The following is a 19,650-nucleotide window of genomic DNA, read 5'->3' on the forward strand; positions in this document are numbered from 1 at the left end:
CAAGAACACTGTAATTAGGGCTGTTAGATCGCCCATTCTGCTTCCTTGCTTTTGACTTTAACCATCAAGGCACTGGATCAAGGTAAAAGTGAACTAATTTATGTGGAGGGCTTGGGGTTGCCTCAAGAGCAATGTGCAATAGAGATACCTCAATTTGTTAACAGATGCTGTCCTTTCGGGAAGCTGCAGTCTTTGCCCCCCTGCAGATACAGACAGAGAGCGGCGTGTCTTACACTGTTATATATTACACCAGAGACGGTGTGATGGGCTTCTTGAGGGGAAGAGCTTGTAGTGTAGTGGATGATTGACAGCAGGTTAAACAGTATAGGGGCTTTAACTGCATTACTTCTTAGCAGTATATGTTGTATGCTCATAAAGTTGCTTGCATTGGCGTCTAATTTACAGAGTTCAGTGAATTCTACACGCTTCTCACTTGCACTAAAACAATCTCTAGTGTTACTCGAAAGGACAGCATCAATAATTGTTTATGTAGATTTTCCAAATTATTTTAGATTTCTTAAGACGTGTTTTCTTGTTCTCTGACATCCTGTTGTTCTTCTAGCTAGAGACTGGCCCCTCCCATCCCCCTACTGAAGTGATTTTTTAAAATAAAACTAAACCTGAGGTGTCTGGTTTTAGCTGACACAGCATCTTACCTTGTCAGAACAGCTGTGTGCATCAGTATCATCGCTCGGTGTCATCAGCATACTGACAAGAGCCGTGTCGCTTAGCTTCTGGCAGCCAAAATGCTAGATATCTTTGGACCTTAGAACAGCTAATCTGTTTTAATTTAGTGTAATGGATTAGTAAACTTGAAAATACAGAGTTTGAGTTGTTTATAGCTTCCATCAGAACATAAAAGACTTAAAGCCCAGGGTATACTTAAGGGGAAGCCACAACCATCAATGTATTCAGGTGCATGTTTCTACCTTTGTCCTCAGGCACATGTCCCAGTTCAGAAGGGCACTCAAATATTTCCATAATGCCTTAGATTGCCCAACTGCAGTCAACAGGACTGGCTGATGCCAGTAAAACTACTTATGATTAACATTAGACACATTCTTTAGATGCTGATGAACTGGGGCCTGTGATAGTTTAAGAATGGCGAATGGTTGCAAATGTAATGTTTCTGTACGTTCAACATGGAACTGTGGGTCGCACAGAAGAACATTATTGTATTGGGGGGGCATTGCCGTATCTCCATAAGAAGGAAATTAAACTTAAAACAAGGAAAATATTTGCCTTGCTGATATTATTATTATTATTAGGATTTTATTATAGGTTCAGAAATAGAAAAGATGCTAGCTGCTACACAAAACTTTGGAAAATGAGAAGCTTATTCTTTTATGCAGTTATTGTAATAACTGTTTTGTAACCTTATTTATAGACTTATAAAATCTAGGGATTGTAATTGCTTTATGTTAGAGGTTTTGAAACAGTGTATTAGTTATAGGGCCTGTTTTCCAAAACTGAAATGTAGAAGTAATATAACTTTTGATATTTTGCATTATAATATTTAATTGCCTACTCTTAAAAAGAGGTGTTTCAAAGAAGTCTTCCAGTTCTTTTCCAAGTTTTTAGTTTTTCCATACTAGGCACTGGTGGGGGGAATATTATTTTATTTTTTTGTTTGCCCCTTTACATTCCATGGATTTCTTTGTATGTCAGCGCGTCTTTCATTCAGTTGTGCTGAGGAAGATTTGGGAAAATAGCAAATAAAACTGTTGTGTCGAATCTGGCTGGCTGGCTTTCTCAGACGCAACGAGTCTCACATTGTGGATGGAGTTTTATTTTAACATGTACTTCTATTTGGTATTACAGTGGATTCCTCTTTAAAAATATCCAAGTGGAAGCAAATCTAGGAAAAAGTTCCTTTAAATTGTAGCATCACCAACACCATAGACTACAGCGTTTCCTTCTGGTCAGGAGAGCTGGAGTGTCTGTGGATTTATCAAATAGTGTTTGGAAAATCTTTCTGCAAAGCCAGGGCCTTGCCTGTGACTGGGAGACTCCTGGAAGTCCATCGGAACCGGAGGACAGTTGGAGGACACCGGGTGAAGGGCCACCTCAAGGCTCCATGAAACCATGAGCCTGCAGCAGGGGTCAGTGGTGGGTCTCTGAGCAGAGCAGCGTGGCGGAGCACTCCCGAATTTCCTGAAGGCAAAATCAATCCGGCTTGCTGAAACTGTTGATCTGAGCTTCCCAGCTGGCCCTGTCTGCAGCGATAAGGGGAGAACTGGCACAAATGACTCTGCTGGCAGATTGATGAGGACCGTAACTGGGAACAAAGCAGTAGCAAAGAGCAGCTGTGAGCAATAACCCTTTCTTCAGGCACGCAGAAGAGCACATCCCCGTGGCTACTGCTGTTCGTGTGGTTCAGCAAATTGTGCCACTGGTTAAGCTGTGCTCAGTTCCCTGAAAGGCCTTACATAGATGTGGGTGAATAAAATGCTCCTAAGTAAGCAAAAAGCAATTAAAAATTATTAAAGCATCATTAAAACCCATACGGGTAGCTGTTTTGTAGTGCTGAGAAAAACGAAATGCTTTTCATTTCAAAGTTGCCCAAGGTTATATCGTAAGGCTATGTAGTAAATCAGTGGTGAAGCTATGAATAAAATTGAAGAAGCCAGACATAGATCACCTTTCTTTACATTTACAATTGCACAACACAGTTCAATTTTGAAAGCATGTATTTAATGTCCTGCATATCAGTTTGTGAATGGCTTTCATTCAATGGTCAAAAAAATTCACTGCAGTCTGTTTGTTGCAAGTTTGTAAAGCAAGCAGAAATGCAGTAGAGAAGGGAGTCTGAAGCTCACAAAATCTCAGGCTGTGGTGATAAAAAGTTAGAGAACTGCCAGGAGTTGAGCTCTTGCCACTAGCTTTTGCAAATGATCTATGAAGTATGTATTTATGCATTTCCAGCAGTAGTTAGCCATCAGCTGGCTGAAATGGCTTCACAGAGCTACTTACAGGACAGTGTTTCAATCCCAGCTTTATTGTACTTGGAGATGGAGCACTTGTAAGCCAGTTTATAAATCTCTTCCTTAAGCAGCTTATTTTTATGGGCATTTTAGGAGTGGAGCATCTGGCTTGACTTTTAGATCATTTTGATTCTGTTTGTTCCAACACTGGAATTGCTTTAGTCATGGACATTTTTTGTTGGTGCTTTCTGTGTCCTAAACTTCCAGTTACATGTTTCTCATTTGCTAGAAAACATTGAACCTGTCACACGCTGGAAGAAGGTAGTCCTGAATAGTAAGCTGTTAATAGAACTCCTTGAAAAGGGTGTGTGGTACAGCTCCGGAGGGTTACGTACCATCTGAACAACTAAACTTACAATTACTAAAAATTTCTGAGACTGGTGATGCTGTCAATGGTAGATCCAGGTTGTTGCCCTGATCTGTGTAACAACCAGGTACGAAAGATTGCTTCAGGATTATTTTTTTTTGTTGCGTTTAAATTCCTTCTCTGTGTTACGGCTTAGGAAGTCAGTGCCATGCCTAGCTGGAGATGCCTTCTTCCCACCACCTTCCCCTGCTCTAGGACTGCAGGCATAAATTTCGAGGGTCACTTGAAAGTTTGTTTACAAACTTTCAGTTGAGTCAGGACGAGTTACATCATTGGTGCCGTTGGCTTGGTGATGGTATACTTTAGGCTTTGTGGCAACCGTATATATAGTCAATGAGCTGTATGGATTTAGACTTGAAGTGCAAAGAAGGTAAGTTAGGAAAATGAGCAGACCGTTTTCATTTGGCAACTGCAAGTTAGGATAAGGCTTGTAGAAATAATACTTTTCCTTTTGAATGATACTTTGTCTTTTGACCCTTGTGTTCTACCTTTGTTGTTCTTTTTCCCCAGCTGGGATGACAGCAGCTCTGTCAGCAGTGGGATCAGTGACACCATAGATAATCTCAGTACTGATGACATTAACACTAGCTCCTCTATCAGCTCCTATGCCAACACACCTGCCTCCTCCCGCAAAAACTTAGATGCACAGGTAAGATTTCTGGTTTAGTTGAGTAACATTGATACTTACTATTTTCTCTGTGCAATAGGTATAATTGTTTTAAGTCGGATGAACTTGGAACACACAGACCGCCTTCAGTACAGATGGTATCACTGAAAAGGCAATGTCAAGCAATAGTATCATACATCGTATTTATGAATACGATGTGTGGAATCCGTGGCATCTTGGCTGCGGTGATGTGGCAACAAATGGCTTCTGCCTTCCTAGTGGCACTGCTGTACAGAAAACATGCCTCAGTGGATGGGATATGGGGGGGTTAGCTCTAAAAAAGGTATTACATTTTTTCTTAAAGAATAGAATTAAATTAAGTTGACATGAAAGTTTGAAGATTATTAAGATTATTTACACTTCCATCGGAAATGTAAGTGTGCTAGGCGAATGAAATAGATTCTTTTAAGCTGCTAGGGCTGTGTGTTACTGCAGGCTTTCTATTTTTGGCAGCATTTCATAAGAGGATAAATTTCATGTCCATCGGCAGCATATGTGTGTGTTTTGTGCTCAGACACCACACATCTAAAGAAGGTAAACCAAGTGAAGATAGCCAACAGCTTTTCATGCATCCATTAGACTGCATAATGCAGAGATTTGCAGTAATATAAACTGCTTTTTTCCCCAGCTGTGTAGAATTTTGTTTGGAAAAGTGCAGGACTAAGAAGTCCAGCTTTGTTCTTTGTACTCCCACCTGCTCGAGGGACTCGGGTGTTGCGTGTCAAAGCGACTGGGATGCAGGGACTTGGCATTGCAGCAGGTAGAGGAGGGGGATGTAGATATGACCTTCTCTGTTTCTTTCCTCTTTTATTCTTCAGTCCTTTTCATGACTGGACCCTAAATCTGTTTTTAATATCAGCTTTAATATAGACATGTGGTTGCTGTGAAGTGTTACTCTGCCTACAGGACTGTGGTGCAAGCATATATTAGTCTTTGTTCCATTGCCACGAAGTGCATATTTGAGCCTACATTAAAGATTTCCAGTTAGCCTCTGGTTGTGTATCATCGATTGCATGTGGCCTCGAAACTGCTAATACAAGTCCCGTACAAGCTGAGAGGAGTTAAGATCTATCAAGCATGTTTTTCAGTATGTAACAGAGAGAGTAACATGGACAACCAGAAGTATTTTTTGATGGTTGTTACTGTCTCAACATTACAATACTGTTGGGGGGGGGGGGGGGGGAAGGAAGAAAAAGGGAGACGTGACTAAACATTAACCTAAGGAAAAAAGATAGAAACTCATTTGAGTTCTATCTTCTGATGGATCAGATTCTTGGAAACACCTCTGAGAGATCAAAATCTGTGTTGATGAACTCCTCTTCCTCCTCCACAACTATTACAGCATCCAAGAGAGTACAGGCATGCACCAGAAGAAAAGCAGCTGAAGCTTGTACAGACAGTAGAGCGTAGTCATTAGAAGAGGAAGCTGGGAGCCAAGTCATACAAGTTGTGTTTGGAATTTTTGGATGTGTGTCTGTGACCTGCTTCTCTCCTCAGTTTTCATGGCTGACAATTTTTATTCTAGGTATTACTATTATCTGCAAATTATTGTCCATAAAATACTTCCATTTTCATTTGAACAGAATATCCTAATTTTGTCAGCCAAGGGAATGAAAATAGCTTGGACTGATGGAACCATGTGTAGCTTGCAGGGTTGATTTTTTGCTGTCCAAAGTAGTCCTCAGAGTTCACGACACAGCGCATGCTGCGTACGTGCCTTTTCTGTCTTACCTGGAGTGCTGTATGATGGCCTGTGCCCAGGTTTGCGTTCCTCTGGGTGGTGAGCCACAAAAGACTGGCAGACATCCACAGAGGGATGTGGACTTTTCTTCTCAGCATATCCACTGCTTTGGTTCTCCTAAACAGCAAGCACTTAACTTCTAAGCCACTGTGATTCTGCCACATCTTTCTGAGATGGTACAGAAGTTGGATTTCAGATAATTAAAGAGGGAGGTTGAAGCTAATGCATGTGCAGCTGGGAGTCCAGACAAATAATGCAGCAACATCAAAGGGAGAGAGCCCTAACATGTCAGTGTCTGCTGATAAAATCAGTAACTTATGCAGAATCGTCTCTGCAAAGGAAGAAGATGTGGTTGCTGTAGGAAAAAAATCTCTGCTAAGAAATTGATTTTTAGAGCTGTTGAGTACCCTTACTTCAGAAGCTGTAGTCTCTCCGTCTTTGAGAAGCAGGACTTAACTATATTAACTCCATCTTCACAGACATTCATAGTTGTAGCCCCTTTTTGCAACAGTGCTATGAAGATGTTTGCAAGTTGGTTCTGAACAAGCTCGTGATCGGAACCAGAATTTGCCTTACCGTGTTCTTGTGTCTTGCTCTGATTATGCCAAGTAGCAAACCACTTGGTGTACCTACAGAACTTCTGGGGCTGTAATATTTTTCTCTTAGATTGCACAGACTTAAATTTTACATGGAACTGCATATAGTATGCCTTTAAAGTCACATCATACACATATTTTAAGGAGAAATTAAGACCTGGTGGGCATTTGAAAATATCTTATTTAACTGAAATACAATGGAAGAGATCAAGTAATAAACTTGTTCATACAATGCTAAAAAGATCAGGAGACAGAAAGGAAGCAATTCCTTTAAATAGAAAACAGAAGCATCTTTAAGCTGTTGGATCAAGACAACTTCTCAGCTTTGTTGGAGCAAAGATGGGTTTGGTCTGTTCACAGCTTCATGAATTGATTTACAAAACTGTAGGAGTAAGTTGAGAAATCATGGTGGTTACTGCTGCTCCCAGCTCAGTCAAACAGCAGGCTTTGCTCCCAGCTCATGCTCGCTATGTCTTGCCATGACCTCCAGCAAACAGTATTTCCACTTTCACCCACTCCAGGCCTTTCAGGGGAGTGGAGTTTCAGCTACAATCTCAAAGCCAGGTTTCACTGTGTTTTGGTTTTGATTCCTTAGTCATGTTTCTGTGCTGCTCTCAGTGTTTACCATTAAACAGAAACATCTTTGGCCAGAGGTCTTCAAGGGTAGGTGTGCAGCATTTCAAAGGCTATGGAAAAACTTCGGCTGTGGGTGTAGTAGCAGAATGAAATGGAAGAGAGCAAAGATAGGGGACTTCTTGTAATGCTGTTCTTTCTGTTGGGACTGTACTATTCTTACAGGTGTAAAGAAGGGGAAATACAAGGTACAGGAATATTTCATAGTCAGCCAAAGCTAGAATAAGCCCTTTACTGGCAAGTAGGTGGATTTCTTGCTCTTGAACACAAACAATGTAAACACACAATTCCAGACAAGGTACTTGAAGCAAGATACTAATGAGAGCACGTGAGGAATGATGTTGAAGCAGTTTTGTTGGTCGCTTATTTGTTACTTCTGGCCTGTGCAGTCTGCCAAGGTGTAGGAGACATTTGCATGAAACGATTATTTTAGAGAAACATGGGATATAGAAACAATCACACTGTGAATTTGTTGCACACCTACTGACAGTCATAAATAGAAAGGTAATCATCTCCAAACCTTGCAGCTGTTCAAAAAGGAGGAGATTAGAAAGTGGTGTTCCATTCAAGCCTACGCTGAGTTGCTCTCTTTGGATGGAGAGGCAGGGAAACAGAATTTGCATAGCATGAGGAAAGTACAAGAAAATATTATCTAAATCCATAATTCAGCAAATGCTTGTTAATCAAATGACTAAATATGCAGACGAATAACTTGAGCTAACTTTTTCACGGGACTGAAGAAGGACCATTGTGATGTTTGGTGTCAGCTTTCATGTACTGATCCCTTAGACTAGTTTTTCAGGCTTTAGGGAAAAAAAAAGTAATTGCAGTAGAAAGCAGAAGAAAGTAAGTCACAACTCCCCTATATTCTTTAATATTAATGGTGTGATCTGGTAGGAAAAGAAAAGTCATAAACTTGAAACATACTTTAGGAACTTAAAAGTAAAATAGAGTGTTTTGCTGAAAGCACAGTAAATGATCCTGTGTCCTGTCCTGTGCTGTGCTTTTCTGATTATCCCAAGGGAGTAAAAGGTCATGGGCTTTATAATGCTTTGGGGTATTTAAAATAATTTCCTTTATGAGTGATACTACCATTTGACTACTGCACAGTGCTGAGCATATTTGTCTTCTGCTGAGGCTAAAGGGAAGAGGTGGCACTCAACATCTTACCAAAATTTGCCAACTCTTACTTGGGAGCTTTGTAATCAAGTGTTGAATTGCCGGTCTCTGTCATAGTACTGCGGTGGTTGGAGAACACTTCAGTTCTCTCTCTTTTTTTTTTTTTTTTTTTTTCCCTGGATCAGGGTCAAATGTGTGGATATTTGTCGTTTGTGCCTGATCACAAAACAGTTGGTTGTGGAGTTACAAAATTCGCCCAAATAAATTGGAAACATTAACAGAAGTAGAATTCTGCAAGAGTAATCGTTAGCAATAGAAAATGCTACTGTAGGGGGAATATATGATATATGCAAGGTAACAGATTTAATTGAAGCGTTTCTGAGAATTTGGCAAAGGCTTGATAATGAGAAAAGTCTATATTTGACATTGATCTTTGCAAAATTCTCCATAAAAGACTGGCAGCACAATTGCCCTATGCAAAGGATAGGGAAAAACTGTTACAGGAGTTGAATATAAATTAAAAACCTATGTAATTTACGTATTTAAGTCAGACTTGAGTATTGTTAGAAAGTTGTTGGGGATTCATTTTTCTTCAGTCCTTGGGTGTCCTTCTACTATGTTAGATTAGAATGAACAGCATTCCACATCTTAAGTCTGTTCAAAAAGCTGCCTTCTCATGCTCTGGAGATCAGATTGCCAGACAAGAGATAGGAAAGCAGCAAGAACAAAGGAAAGCTGGCTGCACAGGTTTGAAACGTTTTTTTGGTGTTGCAGTAAAAGGGTTCATCAGAAATTCGAGATGGAGGATTATAAATGTCATGGAGCTGAATATGTCCTTTATAAATCAAGTGTGGGGGAGGTTGTGTTTTTTTCTTTATTTATTCTAAGGGACATGGCTGTTACGGTTTTGTGTTTTTTTCCCTAGCATATTAAAAAACCCAGCACGTCGTTGTTGGGGTTCATTTCTTGCTGTGACATTTCTTTATCAAAGGCATGTTATGTTTGTTGATAGAGATGATGCCGAGTTGATCAATCAGTTTGATGGTTCTTATTTATGAAGTTTCTTAAAAGAAAGGCTTGCTCTGAAGGTTGTATTGCAATTCCTTATCTGTCTTAGACTGATGCAGAAAAGCATTCCCAGGTTGAGCGGAATTCCTTATGGTCCGGTGATGAAGTCAAGAAATCAGACGGAGGATCTGATAGCGGCATAAAAATGGAGCCAGGATCTAAATGGAGGCGGAATCCCTCTGATGTGTCAGATGAATCTGATAAAAGCACTTCTGGTAGGAAGAACACTGTTATTTCACAGACGGGCTCCTGGCGACGGGGCATGTCAGCTCAGGTTGGCATTACCACACCAAGGACTAAACCTTCAACCACCTCAGGCACATTAAAGACACCTGGAACAGGTGAGAAAAGGTGTAAGATATAAACAAGCCAAAAAGTGTGTTCGGTGTGAAAACAGTTTAAATACTTTCCAGAGGCAGAACCTGAACTTCAGGTAATCCTGTCTTTATTTTTAGGTAATGTTTTAACCTATGCAGCATCTTGTATGTCCACATTTCTATTTCTGTTCATTTGAAAATGCATATTTTGGATTAGTACACTGTGAAAGTTGTTTTCATGACAACTCTAGTCTTAAGCCAAGCTATTTATTGAGCAAGTATTGCCATATGAAGAATGAATAATACAAATTCAGCTTTTGAAGTAACAGTTAACTTTAAGAACATGCAGTATGTGCAGTTGAGATTTTTTTTTTTCCCCATACTAAACCAGCATGTTAATTTATACTAAACACTATTTAGTTCTGGATTTTCTTATAAATGTATTAGTGATTTTAGCACTTGCAGATGTGTGAATGAAAATTGATTGAATTTGCATAATCAAGTAATATAAGTTAATACCGCCCCTCTTACTTGGTCATGTACATGATTGTACATGAAAAACCTGAAGTTAGATACTTTCCCGATCAATGCCTTTTAGGAAAATTATACTAATGGCCTAACACTGCTTCTATCTAATGATAAAAAAGGATCAATCTGTGGTAGCTACAGAGGGAAACTTTTTTTTTCTTCTCTGTCACTATTACATAAGACTGTTCTGCTTTTCATATTCTCGAGGGCAAACACACCACATACTTTCTCTGGCAAGTCTGCATGTGTAACTCACTAGAGTGGCATGTAAGTTCAGTGCCGACTAGATCATAACTTCTAACCACACTCTAGTGGCTAACACGCTTTTGCTTTTCATGCTGCTTTGAGTTTCATCATTTGCTTGATGTTTTCAAGTCATTAAATATTAGAATTCTTTTTCTATTTTTGTAGGGAAAACTGATGACGCCAAGGTATCAGAAAAGGGTAGACTATCTCCTAAAGCTGGACATGTTAAACGTTCCCCATCAGATGCAGGACGCAGCAGTGGTGATGAATCCAAAAAGCTTCCCACAAGTAACTCTAGAACAACTGCTGCTAATGCTAATACATTTGGATTTAAGAAACAGAGCGGGTCAGCCGTAGGCATGACTATAATCACTGCCAGTGGGGCAACTATCACCAGTAGATCGGCTACTCTGGGAAAAATCCCAAAGTCATCTGGACTCATGGGTAGGACCACTGGTCGGAAGACTAGTGTTGATGGCTCACAGAACCAGGATGATGGCTACTTAGCACTTAGTGCCCGAACTAATCTTCAGTACCGTAGTTTACCCCGGCCCAGTAAATCCAGTAGCAGAAGTGGAGCTGGGAATAGATCTAGCACAAGTAGCATAGACTCCAACATAAGCAGCAAGTCAGCTGGGTTGCCTGTCCCTAAAATGAGAGAGCCTGCCAAGGTAATCCTTGGAAACTCTCTGCCAGGATTAGTCAATCAGACTGATAAAGAGAAAGGGATTTCGTCTGACAACGAAAGCGTGGCCTCATGTAATTCTGTTAAAGTGAACCCTGCATCACAGACTGCTTCTAGCGGAGCTCAAAGTACTCACCAGCAAGGAGCCAAGTACCCCGATGTGGCCTCTCCCACTTTGCGCAGGTAGGCAATAAATTCGTTGATTGTGCAATGATGTTAGCCAGAGCTGAATGATCAGGAGTCTTCAAGCCAGGCCTGGCTGTGTTTTGTGGAACACTTGCTATTTAGTGTCCTACATCGAGGTCTTTGTACTTACATTTAATTTCACATTAGCAGGTTGGCCAGTGTTGCAAATACTCAGTACATCACGCGACAGCAGCAAAAATCTAGCGTTTGGGAAAAAAAACATCTGGCAGAAAATTTGGCAATTGTGATACGAATCTCTCTGTTGCAAGAATCATATGTGAAGGCTTTATTCATGCAGATACTGCAGGAATAAGAGTTTTCTTACCTGAAGGCTATTGAAGAGTTCTTGCACCAATGTATGTGTAACAAACCTGGAAATACTCCAGTGGTCGATCAAATTATAAATTGACAACAGGAGAGTTATTTCAGATTGTTATGACGACAACGCCGTAATTTGGCCTGCCACACTTAGATTCACATGCCTAACCCAAACCAGGCTTTCAGTTGTATGGATTAGGCCAGTGTGTTGCAAGACTCAACAGGTTATTTGCCTGTGTAGAAGAACCCTAAGTAAAGTTACTGCCTAAGCTGGGATGAATTTTCTTATTTTAATAATGTTTTTTTTTTTAAAAAAAAAATCTTATCTGTCTTCTATTTCTCCATGACTGCCCTGCACATTTTTTTAACATTGAGTTGGTCAGGAATTAATTTATTGATGCAGTGTGCATCAAAGCCTTGATATTGGTGAAAGGTTCCGTTAATATTATTTTCCAATTTAATTTGACATTGAGTAGCTTGTCTGTTTCAAGTTGCAGTGTTTTGCATTTCATTTTGTCTTGACACCCATAATACCCATACAGTTATGCTACATCATCCTGCTTCCAGTGATGTGAGAAAGCCACATTCCATCCGAGGCACTAGTGCAAGCATAATGGCTGTGATGGCAGCTTAGGCTAATGCTTTAAAAACTCGTAAACAGTTTCTTTTCATATGGGTGGTTTTCTTTGAAGAGCCTATGTGAGGATGATTCAAGACACTTCATTTATTTTATTCCTGGTTATCATTAGATAAGCCATGTCCTTTAGAACATTTGAGTTTCATCATGGCTACTTAAAAGGAAAACCTCGAATAGACCTTTCATTTCTATAGTATACCCCATGAGAAAAGCAGATTTTCAGTGCTGCAGGCCTCAGGCACATTCATCTTGAAATTTGATTGGATTTTTTTTTATTTTTACTAGAAAGCCACATTGCTAGCTATGTAATTGAAATTCTACATTAGAAATACATGAGACTTCAAAGAGAAGACACTGAGGCTCAATTACCCGTTCCCTCCTTTGATTTACAATTTCACTCTTGAATTTTCACCAGTCTAAATTGTCAGGTACTGAAACGCATCAGAGTTGAATTGGGCCTCGTCTGCTTATTACTGATTTCTAGAATGACAATAAAGATTTTGAGCTTAACTTTCATAGTCAGTTGAGTTGCACACGGTTTTTGTGTATTTCTTCTCAGCCCTGTAGTTTTTTAATATTACACAATAAATTATAACTCATACCTTTGTAATGATGCAGATTTACCTGTAAGTCTGCAAATATACATAGCTTCCATGCTGTCATAAGCAGAAATTCTGCTAGGAGGGTCATCACTGTCTCTGTTCTCTCAGTATTCACTTTAGCTCTGGTGTTACATATCTGGCATGTCCCTTAAATAAAACCACTGTTTATATTGATATATTTTATTATCTAAATTGGGCCTTTGTGCTTTGCAGACATAATAGACTGCTTTTCTGTTGATGGGTGACATGCATGACCCAAGAGCCAGCTCAGATATGTCAATCTCTTGTCAATAATAGTAGGTAGGATTAAACAGATGTCTTTCCTTGTAGGGTATGTCCTTCGAGAGTTAATCTCTATATTGATGTGACTGTCCGGGTTGGGTTTTCTCTGGACTGAAAGGAATGCTCTCCAGACTGCATCCTTTTCTGAAGGCATTTGTTATGAGGTTGTGGTTCAGCTAGAGGCTGCCTTTGGCAGCAGCGTGTTTCTGTTTGCGCCACAGTGCAGCATCCTTTCAGTTGTATTAGAGGTGCTGTGCAACAGTTTGGGGAACGCTGCATAGCTTAAAAACAGCTTGTCAAACTGTTGTGTGGGAGGTTGGGGGTTTTTAAGCTCTAGGCTGCTATCTCTTAAGACTACAGTTCCCCCAGTACAACTGAAGAGGTGGAATGCAGTGGCATAGGAGCAGGAATACCCTAAGCTGGTATTGCTATTGAAGGCCATATACCGTTGCGGTGCAGTTTGACTTTTTTTTTCGTGCTTGCTCTAATCACGTTAACTCTAAATAAAACCCAGACTCTAAATGTCTCTAAATCCCTGTAGGAATGGGTTTTATCATTCAGGCTGACTTGCGTCAGTCGGTGTCTCCTAATCGGTGAGGTGTCCAGGTGAACCAAGTTTACCAGATCTGTGCTGGTTTGTGAATGCCTGTCTGCATTAGGTGCTGAGAGGATCATGGCACAGAGCAGTGCTGGATTGTGAGAGGGATGTAGATGGGCATCTTAGCCTGAGCCAGCAGTGTTGTCCAGGTGCTTTGTGGCAAGTATGCAACAGCAGCCATCCAGCTGAGGTGTGTTCCAGGCAACTTGCACAGGGACGCTGGGGCTGCAGGTGGCACCCGTGCAGTAAGTACGGGGCTCCAGGGCATCACTGGGCTTACTGCACGTGTGCTGTAGGGTGCTCGGCTATATTACATAGTCTGTGTTTCTGGGAAGTGTTGGACAAAGTGACTTAATGTGCATGCGTTGTACAGACAACCTGGGCATCCTCAAAAGCAGAGGAAGTTCTGCTCGGTGCATACCCACCTGTAAGTCTTCAGGAGCTCTTGTATAGAAGTGCTGTAGTCCTCTATTCTGAGGACTACAGTCCAATAGATACCCACTTTGAAACATTTCATCCCCAATACTTCACACTGTTGATAAGAAAAAAGCAAATCCATGTAGGTAATGTAAAAGCAAATCCATGTGTGAGGAAAACCGAGGATCCAAAGGCAGTTACGGGAGCTAAGTGGCAGAAACAGAAGCAACATTTTGGGGTGGATGTTTGAAGCTGGAGTTGAAAGATAGACTTCTTTCATAATTTTGAGGTTCAGTTTTAGAATGATTGGTAAACTAGTCTTAAGCATGTTTACTTCTAAGGTGCTTTTTCACTTCCGACAACTTTCTCGTTGACTGTTAGTGAGGGAACTGAAGTCCCTTCTTCATTGGCAGTGCAGTTGCATCACAGGCAGCAGTGATGCAAATTGGAGATGCTGCAGTCATTCTCCTCCAGCCATACTTTTGTATCCCCTCCCTTGCAGTAGTTCTCGCATTCAGCTAGTCTTTCACTGAGCCGGTTCCAGGTGCCAAAGCAGGTGAAATCTCATTCTACACTCAAAAAAAAAAAAAAAAAGTTTCCAGCCAGCTTGGCTTCTGAAATGAGACAAACCTGCACTTGATATCAGTACGTATTTTTCCTGTTACATCCCAGCAAATGCTGCTTCTGTGTAAAGCATTTAGTGATTTGCACAGAATTTACCGGGACAACAGGCTTTCAACCTCTTAATATTCTGTGGTTTGGATTGGTCAATGCAGTGTTTCTCTGGTATCCTTTTTCGTTAAGGACCAGAAGACGTTACGGCTGTATTTGAGTTCTGTAAAGCTGCATTTTAGCTTTGTGAAAGTAGTATTTGATGATTCAGAGAAGACTCACCTAAGATAGAAGATACTGTAGTTGTCTCTGGGCTTTATTGAAGGCCGAGTGAACACAAGGAGATTAATAAATTTATAGTTGCGTATGTTCAATCTAGGATAATTTACTTAAGGTTGGTTTTCTGAAGCTAAGAAGGTACATGGTCTTAGATATAAAATATCCTTGCATTTAATAATCCGTTTAATGTATTTTTCGTGTTGTCTTTCTTTACAGACTTTTTGGTGGCAAGCCTAGTAAACAAGTTCCCATCACAACAGCCGAAAATATGAAAAATTCGGTAGTCATCTCCAATCCTCACGCTACTATGAACCAGCAGGGTAATCTTGATTCACCATCTGGCAGTGGTATGCTGAGCAGTGGGGGTAGCAGTCCTCTGTACAGTAAAAACACAGATATGAACCAATCTCCACTAGCTTCTAGTCCCAGTTCGGCACATTCGGCTCCTTCCAACAGTTTAACATGGGGTACCAACGCAAGTAGCTCTTCTGCTGTTAGCAAGGATGGCATTGGATATCAGTCTGTCAGCAGTCTTCATACCAGCTGTGAATCCATTGATATCTCTCTGAGCAGTGGAGGTGGGCTGAGCCATAACTCCTCCAGTGGCTTGATTCCAGCCTCTAAAGATGATTCTCTGACTCCCTTTGTCCGAACCAACAGCGTTAAGACTACATTGTCTGAAAGGTTAGTATTTTTTCCTCTCATTTCCGTTAAGCTTGTATGTATCTCAAATGCGAATGATGTCCTAGCAGCAGTAGCCAACGCTGCAGATGCAGATCAAGCTGTGTGAAGATAATACTGAATGGTATTACTAGAACATGCAAAGAAGCCATTCCAGGCAAGGAGCCCAGTTCAGAGCAAGAGGATGGGTTCAGGCAAGGCTTTCAATTTGCCGTGGTAGCCAGTATGACAACTTTTCGTGCTACCGTATTATACCTAATATTTGAATTTTACATCCCGTATTATCCTTCCAATTTTGATCTGATAGTGATATTCAAAAAAATCCCCTCCAGTCGTGTTATCATTTTGATTTGAGAAGCCAACTGTTTCTTGTTAAAGTACTTGTTTGTAACATTTGACAAGCTTTTAAACTGGAGGTCATGCTGAAAAGAGAAGTCCCTGTCTCCCTAGTCACTTGATCCCTTCCTAGCCTCTCCCTGCTGCCCTGTCCCATCTCCAGCTGCTCCCTGCAGTGTTTCGGTTACAGGCATTCGTGTGAATGCTTAGTGAACCTGACTGGAAGATGGATCCAAGTGAAAAATGTTCACCTGAATTGGATTTCAGACCAGTCAGTTCCCCAGCTCCTTACATCGTGAGATTCATCAGAATCTGTGTGGACAGAGACGGAGGTGGGAACAGACTGGGCCGGGAGAAGGGAGCAGGACTGCTTTTTCAGCATCAGAGCTGTATTAACAGCACATTGGGATAAGTCAGACAGTGTCTTGCAGTGCGTGCTCTCGGAGTGACCTTTTGTAGAAGGCAATAGTACCCCTGCAAGCGTTGGAAATCAGCTATATCCTGATGAGTAATTATGTAGTCAGGTAGCAAAACTTTTGTAGTTGCACCTCAATGGAGAAAACTACTGCTGAATGTAATATTCTGAGAGTTTGGGTTTCTGTTTGTGTTTTATTATAACTCCTTTCTGTTCTCTCCTCTTTTCATTCTAATATTCCTTCTCTTGTTTTCTGTCTTGTTGGACTGATTCTTCTAGCCCTCTTTCTTCCCCTGCTGCTAGCCCCAAATTCTGCCGAAATACTTTGCCCAGGAGACAGGACAGGTAATGCTGTCTCAGGACAGGAGTACGCACAAGGCTGTAGGTTTTGTTGCCCATCTCGGTGAAGCAAATTGTTTTGTGACAGACTGTGCTCAGTTGAGTCCTCTGCTGTGTTCATCGTTCAGGTGTGAACTGACACAAAGACATGCCAGTGAGAGTCCCCTCAAACACCCCATCTATCTGCCTAAATCAATCTGGAGAATGGCGTACGGCAGAGTTGGCATGTTTTTGGTGTTGCTCTTGTTACTGGGAACATCTTTTGGTTTGTAGGGGTGTTTTTTTTCCCCTCTCATTTCTTTACCAAAGGCAATTTGAAAATCTTGCCATTTTTTTTTTCTACCAATCTAAACTCTCACTAGCATTTCAGCATTCCTCTGGCATGCTGCTTTTCCCACTGCCTTTCAGGCTGTCCTTTTTGTCGTGAAGTCCCCGTGTCATTCAGTGTTGTCAGTCTTTTATTGCAGTTTGGCTCATGAGTGTTTTGCAGGGACTTGGGTACATCCATCCTTGTAAAGATGAATGCTAAAGTTAGGAAAGATGACCCGAATCTAAACATTCTAGCTCAGTTTTGCTTATTCCTGTAATTTTAATCACTCCCACGCTGTAATTTAGCTATGAGGATTGTTATTAAATTAATTCATGTAAGCACACAGATGTTTTCTTTAAAAACAAATTAACAGACTTTGCTCAGTTACAAGTTCATCAGTTGTAAAAATATAAATATTGGGGTTTTGGATGACTACTAGATTCATTTTACTTTGCTACTGGAATTTAAGCGAAGATTTTAAAATTTAAAGAGTCTGGGGGCAATACTTTTACTGCTATACATTGCAGCTGCGTAACAGTAATTAGCTGCATTCTCTAAATGGTGTCTGCTGAAAGAAATGATGGGAAGGTGGTTTGGGCTTGAAGATTCTCATCAGTTTCCACAAACAGTCTGTCTCACGCCTGCTGAAAAGCATATTTTTAAGCATCCATTTGACGTTTAAAGAGCCATTTTTGTTCATTGTGGGTAGGAGAAATAGCAAAATCATGTTGTGAACAGATGAGATTCGTTGGCATGGTACCAGATGCATGTTTGTGCAAATCCACACCTGGGTGAGGAGGTTTTTGCATGTTTCTGTAGGAAGGCCCCAGCACCTTTTCCTCTGAAAAGGTGATGCAGATGTTTGTACGTCCTTCATCCTGATCTTATTCCTTCCCTTTTGTTCTTCTCTGAAGTTCTTTTCTTTTAACTTTTCTGCAGCGACCCACATCTTGATAGGAACACTTTGCCTAAGAAGGGACTCAGGTATTGGTGTTTCCACACGGTTTAACAGCTTTTGTTGTGGCTTTGGAGTTTGCTTTGTGTTTCTGTTGTGGCTGGTGGTGATGGTCGCAGTTTGCAAGAGGTGGCAACAATATTCTTTTTCTTTCTTTCTTTCTTTAATCCTTGAAGAAGGCCATTGACCGCTGTGCTTTTTTTCATCCAGTGGCTTCTCCGCTTGAGCAAGGACTGTGGCTTTTATTGGCTGAATTGCTGAAAAGCATCCCGTAAACCATCACTGAGCTTGACGTGAAAACAATAATTTTGCAGCTTCTATGACTATTGCATGGAAAGACTTGAGATCATTTTCTCCCAGGAACCTTGATGTTGATAGGCAAATAGAAAAGGTTTTCAATGTCATGCCAAACCTTTTAGGATGAGATTGGACATATTAATTTTAAAAAATACTTGCTTCAGAATACCGAAATATGTAGGGCTCTTAGAGATACCTTCTGCTCTTCAAGAAAAGAACAAAAAAATCCCCAAACAAACTTTTGGCAATTGTCTTCTCATAGATTTTGTCAATCTGTAAGGTCGTGATTTTTATACATTAAAAAAAAGGGCACCAAAAAAGATTTTTCCATGGGTGCAAGCAATTCCAGCAAGATAATCAACGTTAGGTTTATTAATTAAATGGTTTAAGTGCTACAGAATTTACAGAAGATATCTTTGACCACTTAGAACATTGCAGCTTCAGAATTGCTTAATGCAGCTTCTAGGATCACAGAGTTGATGCCTTGAAATTGCAGCTGCAGTTTATTCTGTGCTATAATACACGTTGTTCTTCGCAGCGGCTTTGTCCTACAAAGCCAAGTGCTAAAAGCCTTCCTTAAAATGGCATTTTGTTTAGAAATATTTCTGTGCTTCTCAAATACATCTGTAATAAATAAAGACTCGCATTTAAGGCTGAAACATTTGAGTGGTGAAGAGGTAGGTATTAATGCTGCAAAAAAAAAAAAACAACTTCAGTGTGTTAAAGTAAAATGACTGTTTAAAGCCCCTTTCTTAATAAACTGATATATGTGCAAAGTTTAAGAGATGCAGAAAATCAGGGACTGTTGTTTAAGTGTTGAGGCATAAGCAGAAGAATTAATGTATTCTTTGAAAGCAGTTCGAGTTTTTATAATGTTAATTATTGTAGCGTTCACATTGATTTAAAATAGTTTTAATAAGTGGTATCTTACTGTAAAGTATTTAGTCGGAGGGAGTCTTAATTAATTAAATAGATAATATCAACTAATAATAGGCTCCAAGTGTTTTGTTTTTGGAAGGAGAACTGGTAACTCGTAAATATTTCTCAAAAGCAGATGTGTAGTGTAAGAGACAGACACTGAAATCCATCAGCAGACAATTGTTTCCATGATGGTCTCTCTGTTGATACCTGCACCCTGTCACGCCTTTCACGTAACACCCGTGGTAACATACTGATTTTTCAGGCCTATACAGAAGCACATTTAAAACTGCTTATGCTGAAGCCAGCGGGTGTCTTGCCATTATTGTTGGCGTAGAACACATTTCCACTATTTTCTTTGCCTTCAGAAACATAGTCTCCTTTATGATGATTTAATACTATTCATTTTGAACTAAATGGGATACACCTCCATAGACCTTTATATTAATGTCTCTGGAATATGAATTATTGGGTCACAACTTGTTTAAAAATCTGATAATGGCTTTGTTGACTTGAA

The 19,650-nt window shown here is 40.4% G+C and overlaps 1 protein-coding gene across 7 annotated transcripts in view; it reads left to right on the forward strand.

Moving 5' to 3' along the window:
- Positions 1 to 19,650, forward strand: part of NAV2 (neuron navigator 2) — a 400,908-nt gene that overhangs the window by 344,788 nt on the left and 36,470 nt on the right. For 6 of the 7 annotated variants that reach the window (XM_086472167.1, XM_086472160.1, XM_086472161.1 and 3 more), the window contains 6 exons: positions 3,862 to 4,000; positions 9,225 to 9,516; positions 10,432 to 11,134; positions 15,099 to 15,566; positions 16,594 to 16,659; positions 17,903 to 17,947. In XM_086472167.1, the coding sequence (XP_086328293.1) occupies positions 3,862 to 4,000; positions 9,225 to 9,516; positions 10,432 to 11,134; positions 15,099 to 15,566; positions 16,594 to 16,659; positions 17,903 to 17,947 (1,713 nt within the window). The remainder of the gene's footprint in view (positions 1 to 3,861; positions 4,001 to 9,224; positions 9,517 to 10,431; positions 11,135 to 15,098; positions 15,567 to 16,593; positions 16,660 to 17,902; positions 17,948 to 19,650) is intronic. The other variant, XM_086472166.1, reaches the window with a different exon arrangement.

Source organism: Leptosomus discolor, chromosome 12 (assembly GCF_034619465.1).
Source record: "Leptosomus discolor isolate bLepDis1 chromosome 12, bLepDis1.hap2, whole genome shotgun sequence".
In the NCBI taxonomy this organism is placed as follows: domain Eukaryota; kingdom Metazoa; phylum Chordata; class Aves; order Leptosomiformes; family Leptosomidae; genus Leptosomus; species Leptosomus discolor.